Source organism: Rhinopithecus bieti, unplaced genomic scaffold (assembly GCF_001698545.2).
Source record: "Rhinopithecus bieti isolate Rb0 unplaced genomic scaffold, ASM169854v2 scaffold_22442, whole genome shotgun sequence".
Lineage (NCBI taxonomy): Eukaryota > Metazoa > Chordata > Mammalia > Primates > Cercopithecidae > Rhinopithecus > Rhinopithecus bieti.
Genome location: NW_016810717.1, coordinates 224,634 through 238,486, shown reverse-complemented (window position 1 = coordinate 238,486; position 13,853 = coordinate 224,634). Strand labels below are relative to the sequence as shown.

At 47.3% G+C, this 13,853-nt stretch overlaps 1 protein-coding gene and 1 long non-coding RNA gene across 4 annotated transcripts in view; one reads left to right on the top strand and one right to left on the bottom strand.

Moving 5' to 3' along the window:
* Window positions 1-4,156: 4,156 nt before the first annotated feature.
* The window catches only part of OLFML2B (olfactomedin like 2B), a 45,232-nt gene continuing 35,535 nt past the window's right edge, over window positions 4,157-13,853 (bottom strand). For both annotated transcript variants that reach the window (XM_017892677.1, XM_017892678.1), the window contains exons 7-8: window positions 5,763-5,939; window positions 4,157-5,234 (exon numbers count right to left, since the gene is read on the bottom strand). In XM_017892677.1, coding sequence (XP_017748166.1) covers window positions 4,633-5,234; window positions 5,763-5,939 — 779 coding nt within the window. In that variant the 3' untranslated portion in view covers window positions 4,157-4,632. The remainder of the gene's footprint in view (window positions 5,235-5,762; window positions 5,940-13,853) is intronic.
* On the top strand, window positions 5,871-11,336 carry LOC108542594 (uncharacterized). Of its 2 annotated transcripts, none has more exons than XR_001889311.1 (3): window positions 5,871-5,963; window positions 7,575-7,718; window positions 9,702-11,336. It is a non-coding gene; the product is annotated as an uncharacterized LOC108542594 (long non-coding RNA). The 2 variants fall into 2 exon arrangements; XR_001889310.1 differs by having other exon boundaries at window positions 5,892-5,979.

Genomic DNA, 13,853 nt, shown 5'->3' with positions numbered 1-13,853 from the left:
GTTGGGATTACAGGCATGAGCCACTACATCCGGCCCTTGGAGCTTCTTTTAATCCCATCATGAGGGCTCTGCCCACTTGGCCTAATCCTACCAACACCATCACACTGGGGAGTAAGTTTCAAAATAAGAATTTAGGGGTGGGGGGAACAAACATTCAGACCATGACAGAGGAATAAGTTAAGTGACACCTGAAGGAAGTAATCAGATAAATCCAGAAAGTGATGTGTCAACAAAAACCCAACACAGTTTCATCAGTAAATCAGTGACGTGAAAGAAAGAGGTTGGGCAGGGAGAACCATTCTAGATGAAAAGAGGCTTAACTGGAGGTGACGGTAATTCACTAATATGGGTTTCTTGAGCTTTGACAAATACCATGATTATGCAAGATGCTAATATTAGGGGGAACTACTTGAAGGGTGTGCAGGAACTCTCTTTCCAACTTTGCAACTTTTCTGTAAATTTAAAATTATTACAAAATGAAAAGTTTACAGGAGAGGAGGGGAGAGGAAGGGAGAGGAGATAGAGGGAGATTTCAGATACAAAAACATAATTCAATGTGTGGATACTGATTGATCCTGGTTTAAAGTCCCAGCTGTACAAGAAACTTTTGAGGCCGGGCGCGGTGGCTCAAGCCTGTAATCCCAGCACTTTGGGAGGCCGAGACGGGCGGATCACGAGGTCAGGAGATCGAGACCATCCTGGCTAACACGGTGAAACCCCGTCTCTACTAAAATACAAAACTAGCCGGGCGAAGTGGCGGGCGCCTGTAGTCCCAGCTACTCGGGAGGCTGTGGCAGGAGAATGGCGTAAACTCGGGAGGCGGAGCTTGCAGTGAGCTGAGATCTGGCCACTGCACTCCAGTCCGGGTGACAGAGCGAGACTCCGCCTCAAAAAAAAAAAAAAAAAAAAAAAGAAACTTTTGAAACATTGGGGAAATTAAATTTGGGTTGTATGTTATTGATTTTAAGGAATCATAATTAATCTCGTTAGGTTAAGGTTATATTAAAAATTTTCTTAAGAGATACTTACTAAAGTGTTTGGGTAAAATGTCATGCTGTCCTTAATTTAAAATATTTGCACAAAAAATGTTGTAAAAGATGAAAGGCTGGGTACAGGGGTTTATGCCTATAGTCTCAGGTACTGGGAAGGCCAAGGCAGTAGGATCACTTGAGGCCAGGAGTTCAAGACCAGCCTGGGCAACATAGGGAGCCTCTATTGCTACAGAAAGCAAACAATAACAAAGTTAGCTGGTTTAGTGCCTATAGTGCCTATAGTCCTAGCTACTCAGGAGGCTGAGGCAGGAGGACGACTTGAGCCCAGGAGTTCAAGCCTACAATGAGCTATGATTGTACCACTGCACTCTAGCCTGGGCAACAGAGTGAGACCCTGTCTCTTAAAAAAAAAAAAAAAAGAAAGAAAGAAAAGGAAAAAAAAAAGAAAGAAAAGATGAAGCAAATGTAATAAAATTTTGATGATTGTCATATCTTAGTGATAGGAGTGTAGAGTTTATTACACTTTCCTCTCTATTTTTTTGTATGATTGAAGGTTTTCATAATAAAAAGCTATATAATTACATGTCAATTAAAAAACAAAGAGTATTGAATGCCTGTTACTTGCCTCATGTTTCATAATGTTGTTTCATTATGTCCCCAAACAGCCCTGTAAAACAGATTCATTACTCACTTTTTAAAGAGGAGGAAAATGAGGCTCAGAGAAGTTTGATGTCTTGTCCAAGATCATAAGCCAGACTGGGCAGAGCTGGGATTTGGCCATGAGAGGCCACTGTGTCCCACGGCGCCTCTGTGGGAGGAAAGGACCTGAGGTCTGGGTAATTAAGTTGTTGTGGAGACCCCGGGAGCAGGGATTAAACAGAGGGCCCCTAAGCTTATATCCCAAGAGACCGGGAGATTACCAGGGAAGGCCAAAGGCGGAGCTGGTTTGGGAAATCAAGTTAAGGAGTTTCACTTTAGACAGTGATAATGGCATGTTTTATACTCTTTTACTTGCCTTGCTTTATTTGAATCTTCATGAATCTACCCTTCTTGTAGACAGAATGTGGTCCTTTTTACAGATGGCAGACAGGCTTAGAGAGGTCTTATCCAAGATCTCACAAAACACAAGTTGGAGAGGCAGGACTAAGACCCAGACCCTGGAGATGGTTTTCTCCATCAGACACCTATCTCCACGGTGGGGAAGGAGGCAGGTAGGAAGAAGGCCTGCGCACCATCACCCAACTGTGTTCAACTGTGTTGGATGCCAAGTGACAGCAGAATGCACCTTGTTCCTGCCCAGGGTGCTCAGTTGGTTGTAGGTGCTTCCACCAGCCTCACTTGGGGTGCCCGTGGGGCCCCTTCAGGCCTCTAGCTCCCTACTGTCTGCCTGCCCACAGCCTCCAGGTCTGAGATTCGCTCAACTCCTCTGCCTTCCATTTCTGCTCCATATCCCCTGATCAGATGGCTCTCTCAGACCTGTTCATTTAAACTTCAACCTCCTCCCTTCCCATCTTTGCCTGCTTTATTTTATTGTCACCTGTCACATTACACATAATGTATTTCTTTTTCTCTCACTCTCTAGAATATAAGCTTTATGAGGGCAGTGACTTTGTGTTATTTACTCCCATCCCCAGTCAGGGCTCCATAAATATTTACTGAATGAATAAATGTACACATAAATCAATGAATATAAAAAGAATGAAATGATAAATTGTTAGGAATTTTTTTTCTACTTTTGAAATATATTGCTAGGAAGTCTTTTAACAGGAAAAAAATAAATATATTTCCCATCAGTATCAAGCAATTAAAATGCTCTAAGTTTGACAAGGTGTTACAGAGCTGAAGACTCAACCAGCAAGTCTGAGGGCTGGGAAATACCCCCTTATTTTACAGGTGAGGGCAGAGGCCCAGAAGGGTCAGGGTGCAGGTCTCAGGGCTCGCCCTAGACGGTAGCAGGTGGAGCATAGCCTGGTCATGATTCTGCTCTTCAGGTTTTGGAGAAACTCATTCTTTGTTTAAATCTTGGTATTTTAAGTCTTGGTGTTTCCAAAGTTTAACCCCACAAAAGAAAGCTGCTTGAAGAAGTCCTGGATGTTGTGCTCAGGGAAAACATTTCCGACCACCCAGCTTCAGGCCTGTGGTTACCCCTGCCTCTGCTTCCTCCTTCCAGCATGTGGGAGGAACCTGAGAAGTGTCCTCACCTGGCCTGAGTGGGCAGTTTGGCTCTAAAGCCAATTGATTCACCCAGACAAGCTGCAGCCGGCCTCCCTGGAGGGCTGTTCCTCGTGGCCCCCCACCTTGTTCTCTACACAGGGGCGTGCTCCCTGGTGTGACCCTCTAACTGGGGGTCAGGAAGTGAGGCCGCCTACAGAGAGGTCAGGAGGAGGCTGAGGGGAGCTGCAACAGGAGAGCTGTGCAGATCTCCCCGCAGCATCCCTGGGTCCTGCCCTCCTTCATAACCTCAGGAGATGCCTGTTGAGGCTTTTTCAGATGTTCTATCTCCTGTTTTGTGTAATGTGGAGGAAGAATCACACTTGTGGACAGCAGGCACTGCACAGGGTTCAGCCCTGCACCAGGAGGGGCTGCAGTTCTTCCCCATCCCTCAAGCGCTTCCCTCAAGGAACTCATTTCAGAAAGGGGCCCCTTTCCTGGAAGGAAAGGCAGGAGGGGAAAGCCTGGCTGAATGAGCTAGTTCAAGAAAAGGCAGACAGGGTTATGGGGAGAAGGAGACAGGAGGAGAGAGATGGATTGATTGAGAACTTCTTAAGGAAGTGCGGGAACAAGGTCGCACTCACTCAGCTTTGTATTTTCAACAGTGCCTAAGACCAGACCCTCGAGAAGCAGGGCTAATGAATAAACAGGTTCCCCAACCTTGGGTGAAATGATGAGAGGAGTAGCAGAACAGAGCAAGGAAGCTAGTGTGACAGAGAGATGAAGGGATCAATGCCACAAAATTAAAGAGAACATGGGGGTCAGCTCATTCCAAATCCCCCACCAGGAAGTCCCTGTCAGGAGAGGAGGAGGAGCTCTTAGGAACTGAACTGGGATGCAGCCCAGTTCAGTTAGAGAACATTTCTAAGAAACACCAGACCTCGTCTCCTTCCGGGAGCGGGATCCAACACCTGGCCAGACATATCGGTGCTAAACAAAAGTGCACTGGGGGCTGATTTTAAATTTCTTCTTTATTTTAAAAAAGGCATTTTTCTGGTTTTTTAAAACTTCTCCAATACATTAAAACTTTTTTCCCACCACATAGCACTTCTTTCTTGCCTCTTTCACTTCTGTTCCTAGTGTTGTCTGCCTCCTGCAAGACCCAGATGAAACCTTTTCAATGGGCAAGATCTGAGACTTGGAGCTGGAGGGGCTGAAGGCCTGAAGGAAGGTGGTTACTGGTCAAAAGGAGAAGTTCACTTGCACAAAAATATAAACTGGGGAGGATGAGACCAGCACATACACGTATGGATTGATCTACAATCCATATAAAAAAATATACCAAAACTGTCATTTTACATTTGCAATATTATACAAAATAATATATATTTTTAAACAACACATACCCACCTACACACACGTGCGCACACACACATACACACAAGGTGCTAGTGACCCCTCTGTGCTTCTGCTTGTGGGGACAAGGGTGTCAGTAGGCAAAGATGACGTGGTAGGTGACCTGGTGGCCATTGTCCCAGGCATACAGCAGGCGGTCCTTGGGGTTGTAGTCTATCTGGGTTGTATAGGAATACTCATTCTCAAATAGCAGCCTGGGGACGATCTGCGTGTTGGTGTGGGTGTCGAAGGCGTAGGAGATGTTGGCGTTCCGCTGGTTGTAGCTGTCCACAGCGTACAGCACCCCACAGATGACGAAGCAGTTGCCGTAGAAATTCCTCCGGAGCCCCGTGCGCCATGTGGTCTCCTTCTGTGTGCTCAGGTCCACGGCATTGAGCTTGCTCAGGACAATGACCTCCTGGCTGAAGCCCTCGTCGTCCAGGGCCGGGTAGATGAGCCATAGGCCATTCTCATCCACAGCAAAGTCCACGTCTGAGTGGCCCTGCCATCGCCAGGGGGTGGCCTCCTCGTAGGCCACATCATGCAGCATGGCCCAGGCAGCCACGTAGCGCTGCTTCAGGTCGTACTTGATGATGTTGCGGGTGAAGGCGCGATTGTAGTAGAAGGCGCCATTGTACACCACGTGGCCTGTGCCGATCCAGCTGTATGGGAGCTTGTAGGAATTGCTCCAGCGACCTGCAGGTGTGGAGAAAACAGGAGGCTTCAGGGTGGCATGGCAGGAGGTGGGCAGCCCATGTGGTTAAGTGAGTGATGATCAACGAGGGGTCTGGAAACCCAGGTTTGTGTCTTGGCTCTGCCACTTTCTAGCATCCTGTAGCATATCACTCAACCTGTCTGTGCCTCAGCGTCCTCATCTGTCACAGGGAAGTGACAATTCCCGTCTACCTCTTTCTTTCAAGGATCCAGGAAGCTAATATACATGAATGTGGTTCGTAAATTGTCAAGGGCTATGGGAAAGGGAGGCGGTCTTCTGGACTGGAGGTTTTCCATGTCCCAGGAGTGCGGGAGGAGGGGAAGCGCTGAGAGGCAGAGAATGTGAGGGAGTGGGGAAGGGGGACCGCTCTCCAAGGAAAGGTCCTTTAGTCATCAGAAGAAAGTGTCACCTTCCTATCTGCCATTACCACCCAAAGAGGCCCGGCTGTGATAAAAACAGAGGACGTGGGGAAGGGAAGGAGCTGCCTGGGTCGGATCTTTATCACGCACCTTGTTTGAAGTTCTCCAGGTTCCGGAACTCTACCAGGGTGTTGCCGTAGTAATAGTTGGTTACGTAAATCCGCTCATCCTTGGCCAGGGGGTCCTTCATCCAGGCCCCTTCATTCCGCCCGTATGTGTTCTGGGTGGTTGGCCCCGTGATTGTGGAGAGAGTGTCCTTGCACCTTCCTGGTGGAGAAGAGGCAGATGGAGGTTTTGTGCTGATCTAGTGAGGCCTCACCCCTTAAACCTTTGCTGTTCCTCCTATTTAGAGTCTGGACTCCATGGCAGGCTTTAATAGCTCTGTATAACCTGACCTGAAACATTTTTCCATACCATCTCCTGCTACTCCCCTGACCCACCCTACACTTGATCCTACACTTTAGCCTCCACCATGCCCATCTTTGGCCACCTTCACACCACCATGCTTTGCTCCTGTTCTGACTTCTCAGTCCTATCCTTCAAAGACCTAAGATCCAGAGTCCTTTTATGACACCATGCCCTCCTCTGGGGACCTATTCTGTTTTATTCCATTCAGCTCTCAGGGTATCATGAATGCTGCTCTCTTACAGAGCATGTCATCCTGCATCTCCACAACGCTTGGGCTTCTCTCTCCTCCCTCCACGCCCACCCCCAACTGGAGTGTAGGCACCAAGGGATGAAGGAATGTGGCTTTTCCTTATTACATTCTCGGTGCTTAGAACACAGTATCTGGCTTGCTGCAGGCACCCAGATACTGGGTCTGATACCCAGAAACGTCTGATCACCAGGTGAACACGCAGCATGAGAAGTATGGCCAGAGGAGAGGACTCTACTGGGTGTAACCAGGAACTCGGCTCTGCCAGCTGCTGAGCCGCTCCAGGCTGTGGGACCAGCCCTAACAGAGCAATTCATGTCCCTGAGGCCCACCTGCTGTCCTAGAGAGCTGTCCCCAAGCCTATGCCCCTGTCACTACTGGGAGCAGGATGCCAGGGCTCCCTGCTGGGGAATTGGGGGGCAAGATACCAAGTACTTGAATAAGGAGCTGACTCTGGGTATAGAAGCCTCCTTCAGAGATCAAGTCGGCCACGATGGGACAGGAACTCAGCAATATCCTTCTGAGTGGCTCTGGACCCGGTGCCCAGGAGAGGTCCTAAAAGGCCACTGGAACTATACTGGGTTCTAGATGAAGTTGACAGTCTGCAATGCTCATATGCAATATTATTATTGAACATAGCCTTGAATGATAGTGAAGTCACATGTGACTACTAAGGGCATGTGCTCTTCCTGTCTTCACACTTGTGGATTATGGAGGAGGTGGGAAGAGGGCAGTGGAAAGGGGCAGTGAGAGAGCCACATGAATCTTACCCTCACAGCTTCCTTACCCCCTGCTGGCAGCTGGGGCCAGCAGAACCCCTGCCCTACCTGCCATCAAGACTGACAACACAGATGGGTGATGAGAATAATTGGTCCTTGACACTCACGTGGGACAAAAGTAACAAAGACCCTACAGTTTGGATTCCAGAGTTCTCTAAATTCTAGGCCACCCTCATTTCCAAACTGTTCCAATCCGTTCCATCTATTCTGCTCCCCCCGAAGTGGACTGAGAGCGCAGCTGACAGGACAGGGGAAAGCAGCTGGGTCCTTGGCCCTGGGTCTGGGGCAGCTGAGGGTGGAAGTGGCATGAACACTGTTTTGCAGGCAGGCCCCATAGCTGGGTGCAGTTGGCAGGGTTTAGGCAGCTCAGTGTGGGGTTTATTAGGTCCTGGTCTGACGGAGCGGGGAGAGATTCAGTCTCCATAAGACAAACAAAAGAATCTCCCTGTCAATGCCTCATTCCCCCAGAGCTGAGCTCATCTGTTCAAGACAATAAAATAGAAAACTCTGACTGAGCCCTGGCAGCGGAGATCTGATGGAAAACCTCTCACTCCCTGGATCTAAGCAGGGCCCTGGCTGCCAGTGAGGACGCCACGCTCCTTCTGCACTGAGGTGAGCCCTAGCATGCCATCACCGGGCAATCCTCTGCCCTGGCAAAGCCCAGAAAGGACACCAATTCCCTATCCAGAGGCACCCCTGTCTCATGCCCCTAAGCCCCACAGATAGACATGAGGTGAGGTGTTTTCTGTCTGGGGATTGCCATGGCCACGCCACCTCTCTGACCAAACACAGAAACTGCAGATGGACTCTTGAAAGCCAGGACTCATTGTGCAACTCCAGCAGCCCTGAAAATCCCTGCAGGGTCCCGTCTCACACCGAGGCTTTGCAGTGGCAGGGCCCCAGTGCTGGGCTATAGATGTGCCCCAGGCTTGGGCCAGAGGCCTGGCTCTGGTTTTGGCCCAGCCACCAACTCCAAAGTCTGTGTTGCCACTATAATGTCAAAACGTTTTAATCTCTTCAGAAGTAAAATGATTGTAATGCATTCCCTGTCTCCTTCACCAGAGTGCATGGAGAGTCCCCTCTGAAGATGATGTGTTAGGCTGAGTAATGTCCCCTAGAGAGATCCAGGTCCAAATCCCTGGAGCCTGTGACTGGGTCAAAAGGAAACAAAGGGGACTTTGCAAATCTGATTACATAAAAAAATTCTGAGATGGGGAGACTATACTGGAGTATCTGGGTGGTCCTATTGAATAAATACAGTCACAAGTATCCTTATAACACGGAGGCAAAGGGAGATCTGACCACAAGAGAGGGGGAAGGAATGTGATGAAAAAAGCAAAGACTGAAGTGATATGGCCACAAGCCAAAGAATGCTGGCGGCCACGAGAAGCTGGAAAAGGCAAGAAACAGATTCTCCCCCCTCAAGCCTCTGGAAAGAACCGGCCCTTCTGATACCTTGATTTTAGCCCTGCAAGACTCATTTTGAATTTCTGGCCTCCAGAACTGTTAGAGAGTTCATTTCTGTTTTTAGCTACTAAGCTTGTGGCAATTTGGAGGCATAGGAAATGGATAGAGATGGAGTCAGCTTCTTGGGTTAGGGCATCCTTATTTCTGTAGGAACAGGGGAGTCCCCATTTGCAGCTTCATTGTCCTGGTACTAGAACCTCAGGCTGTATTTTCACATGCCTTCAGAGAGAGTAAACACTACTGCCCTGCAGACAAGCCCAGACAGGATAAATGCAAATGATTTCAGAGCATCTAAGACAGGATCAAGGGAAGAGGCCAGTAAACCATGAGACCCAGACACATCACTGTGCTCTGAGAATCTGGGGCAGCTCAGATGCTCCCACACTTGGCAGCAAACCGTCAGCCTTGGAGAGAGGCACTGCATGTTGACAACTCTTCAAGGGGGATGACAGAAAGATGGGAGAAAGTTCAAAGGAACTGCAGAGAGGAGAGTGCAGTCTGCATCGCATCTTAGGTTTCCCCAGAGTAGGGCTGCCAAGGATGCTGGTGACGCTGACATTTACTATGCACTTTCTATGTATTCCGTCATTTAACCAACAGTCCTGGGAGGCAGCTGGCCCTGTTTCAAAGGTTACCTGGGTCTGAAAAGAAGGGGCCCTTCCCCTCAGCATGTAAACCTCCTCGAATCTCAGCATTCTAAAAGAAATAAATCAGCAAGCAAGGGCCTTCTCGGCCCTCCCCGGCTCTCAGCTCCGGTGCTCACTTGGCAAGCCTCCCCAGTAGGGTCCTTAGGGCATCTGCTCCCCGACCAACCTCGTCAGCAATGCCTCTCAGCCCCTCAACCCGACTGCTGCCCCTCGGGGTGCTCTCCAGTCCTCTTATTCTAGTCAAGCCTCTGCTTTTTGCTTGGAAACTGTGGTAGCCACCCTCCGCTCCCGCCGACACCCAGCCACCCACCTCAGAAGGCGTTTCCTTCCTCCCTCGGCTTCCACTACCACTCTCTCCTGGTCCCGCCTGCCTGCCTGGCCTTCTCCAGCTCTTTGGCTAGTGCTTCCTCTTCTGCCTGCTTTCAAATGTCACCCTCTGGAGTTCCACCTTCAGCCTCTTCTCTCCTCATTCCTCCTGCAGACTCAGCTCCTGCCGACAACTCAGCCCAGGTCCTGATTTTGAGCATCATGAATCCATCCAACTACCTACAAGGCGCTTTCCTTCTGGGTGTCCTCCTGGCTCCTCAAACTTAAAGGACTGAAAATGGAAATCATTTGCTTCAGTTCACGGCTTGCTCCTCCTGTATTTACTATCCCAGAGAAAGCCATGGTATGCCTTCCACCAACCGAGCCAGAAACCTAGGTCATCCCTGACATCCCCCTTCCCTTCACCCACACTCCAACTCAGCACTGAGTAACATCTTGACCCTGATCCTCCACCTCTATGGCATAGTTCAGACCTTACCACCTCTTGCCTGAATCACTCCAATTGCACCAGTTGGTCTCTCTGGCTCTTCTCTGCCCACTTCTAACTTATTCTCCCCAGTATTCCCTGTGCTGCTTTTCCAAGATGCACATCTTCTTAAACCCTTAATGACCCATCATCTCCAACCACCACGTGCCGCCCAGAGTCCCCATCCCAGCACATCAGCCCTTCCTGCATCACCATTCTTACTTGTTGTCATCTGCCTTCATTCAGAGGTCTCAAACTCAGATGCCTACACGGGTCAGGCAGGAACTGAAATGATGAGTCAGGCTGAGTGTGAGACAAAAGGTGGCAGAAGACACTGTGGTGAACTGGAAGAGCGGACCTGAAGGCATTCAGATCCAACATAAAAACACATCTTAGGATGAATTTGGCCCTCAGGCTGTCAGCTTGAGATCTCTTGCCCATACCTAGCTGCTTGTATTCACCATAGTTGCCAGGGCTATGGTATTCACCATAAACCCAGGGCTGGCCTTATGGGCGTATGATCTGTGCAATCACACAGGACCCTTGCTCAGAAGGGCTGCCCTTCATTTAATGATCTGCTGTCGCCATCTTGAACATCTTTTTTCACCCTCGAACTTGTATTTTATGTGAAGTCTAACAATGCAGCCTGAGTGTGAGCAGAGGAGAATGCAAGATATGTGTGGTCACCTTCTTTGTCTTGCATATAGGGTTTGCTATGCCTAATGAGCACAGAATTGCAGGTAGACCCACTACATGCCTGAGTTCAGTGAGATTCAAAGTGAGCACAAGGTAGGTGTGTTGCCTCGGAGGCCACATTTTCCATTTGAACCAGATCGTGCTCCGAAAGCAGAAAGAAGGCAGTGGTGTTCTAAGAAACACAAATGGTCAAGGAACCCTATCATATTCTTTCTTGTGTTATTTCCCTGTATTAGACAACAACTTATGCTGAAATTGATACAGAAGAAGAGGGAAGGACAGGGCAACTCATAGTTCCTTTTCTTTTTAGTCCTTCCTCAATAAGCTTAAGGCAAGGAGTGCTGTTAAGATGTTCATATATCAAGTAAAACAAAAACGGATGAGTTAGTTTTCTGCAGTGTTTCCACTATTCTAATAAGAACAAAATACATATGTATGTAGGAGCTACAAAATATGAAATGAGTCATTTTGGTGGATTCTGCATAAAAGTTGAAAGATCTTATATTTGCATTTAAAACTGACATTGCACAATATAAAGATGAATGGTATAATTCATGCTAGTAAATTAAATTTTTAATACAGGCATACCTCAAAGATATTGTGGGTTTGGTTCCAGACCACTGTAATAACGTGAATATCACAATAAAGTGAGTTGCATAACTTTTTTGGTTTCCCAGTGAGTATAAAAGTTATGTTTACACTATACTGCAGTCTATTAAGGGTACAATAGCATTATGGCTAAAAAAAGTACATACTTTAATTTTAAAATACTTTATTACTAAAAAACACTAATGATCATCGAAGCCTTCAGTGGGTCATCATTTTTTTGCTGGTGGAGGGTCTTGCCTCGATGCTGATGGCTACTGACTGATCAGAGGGGTGGATGCTGAAGGCTGGGGGCTGTGGCAATTTCTTAAAATAAGACAATGAAGTTTGCTGCATCAATTGACTCTTCCTTTCATGAAAGATTTCTCTGTAGTGTGTGATGCTGTTTGATAGCATTTTACCCCATAGTAGAACTTCTTTCAAAACTGGAGTCAAGCCTCTCAAACCATGCCACCTGCTTTATCAACTAAGTTTATGTAATATTCAAAATCCTTTGTTGCCATTTCAACAGTGATCACACTGCCTTCACCAGGAGTAGATTCCATATCAAGAAACCATTTTCTTTGTTCATCAATAAGAAGCAACTTCTCATTCATTCAAGTTTGATCATGGGATTGCAGCAATTCAGTCCCATCTTCAGGCTCCACTTCTAATTGTAGTTCTCTTGCTATTTCCACATCTGCAGTGACTTCCTCCACTGAAGACTTGAACCCCTCAGGGTCGTCCATGAGGGTTGGAATCAACTTATTCCAAACTGCTGTTAATGTTGATATTTTGACCTCCTCCCATGAATCATGAATGTTCTTAATGATGAATCCTTTCCAGAAGGTTTTCAATTTACTTTGCTCAGATCCATCAGAGGAATCATTATCTATGGCAGTTATAGCCTTATGAAATGTATTTCTTAAATAATAAAACTTGAAAGTCAAAAGGACTCCTTAATTCATGGGCTTCAGAATGAATGCTGTGTTGGCAGGCATGATAGCATTTATCTCCTTGCACATCTCCATGAGAGCTTTTGGGTGACTAGGTGCATTGTCAAAGAGCAGTCAGATTTTAAAAATAATCTCCTGGCCAGGCGTGGTGGCTCATGCCTGTAATCCCAGCACTTTGGGAGGCCGAGGCAGGCAGATCACTTGATGTCAGGAGTTTGAGACCAGCCTGACCAAGGTGGTGAAACTCCATCTCTACTAAAAATACAAAAAAATTAGCTGGGCGTGATGGCATGCGCCTATAATCCCAGCTACTCAGGAGGTTAAGGCAGGAGAATCACTTGAACCCAAGAGGTAGAGGTTGCAGTGAGCTGAGATCATGCCACTGCGTTCCAGCCTGAGTGACAGAGCAAGACTCCGTCTCAAATATTAATAATAAATATTTTTTCTGAGCAGTAGGTCTCAACAAAGGGCTTAAATTATTCAGTAAACCATGGTGTAAAAAGATGTGCTATCATCCAAGCTTTGTTGTTCCATTTATAAAGCACTGGGAGAGTAGATTTAGCATCATTCTTAAAGGCCCTAGGATTTTTAGAATAGTAAGTGAGCACTGGCTTTGATTTAAAGTCACCAGCTGCATTAGTCCCTAACAGAAGAGTCAGCTTGTCCTTTGAAGTTTGAAGCCAGGCATTGAACTCTCCTTTTTAATTATGAAGGTCCTAGATGGCATCTTCTTCCAATGGATGTCTGTTCTGCCTACACGGAAAATCTATTGTTTCATGTAGCCACCTTCATCAATGATCTTAGCTAGATCTTCTAGATAACTTGCTACAGCTTCTACATTAGTACTTGCTTTTCACCTTGCATTTTTACATTATGGAGATAATGTAAATCTCTTTCTCTAAATCTTTCTCTAAATTTCTCTAAATTTAGAGATGAACCAGCCTTTCTCTAAATCTCATGAACCAGCCTCTGTTAGCTTCAAACTTTTATCTGCAGCTTCCTCACCTCTGTCAGCCACCATAGAATTGAAAAGAGTTAGGGCCTTGCTCTGGATTAGGCTTTTGCTTAAGGGAATGTCATGGTTGGACTGTTTTTCTATCCGGACCACTACAACTTTCTCCATATCAGCAATAAGCCTGTTTCATTTGCTTATCATTCGTGTGTTTACTGGAGTAGAATTTTTAATTTCCTTCAAGAGGGCGGAGCAAGATGGCCGAGTAGGAACAGCTCCAGTCTCCAACTCCCAGCGCGAGCGACACAGAAGACCAGTGATTTCTGCATTTTCAACTGAGACTCCACCTCTGGGGGCAGGGCACAGCTAAAAAAACAACAGGGGAAGCAGCAGAGGCCTGAACAGATGCGAATGACCCTGTCTGACAGCTTTGAAGAGAGCAGTGGATCTCCCAACATGGAGGCTGAGATCTGAGAACGGACAGACTGCCTGCTCAGGTGGGTCCCTGACCCCTGAGTAGCCTAACTGGGAGACATCCCCCACTAGGGGCAGTCTGACACCCCACACCTCACAGGGTGGAGTACACCCCTGAGAGGAAGCTTCCAAAGTAAGAATCAGACAGGTACACTCGCTGTTCAGCAATATTCTATA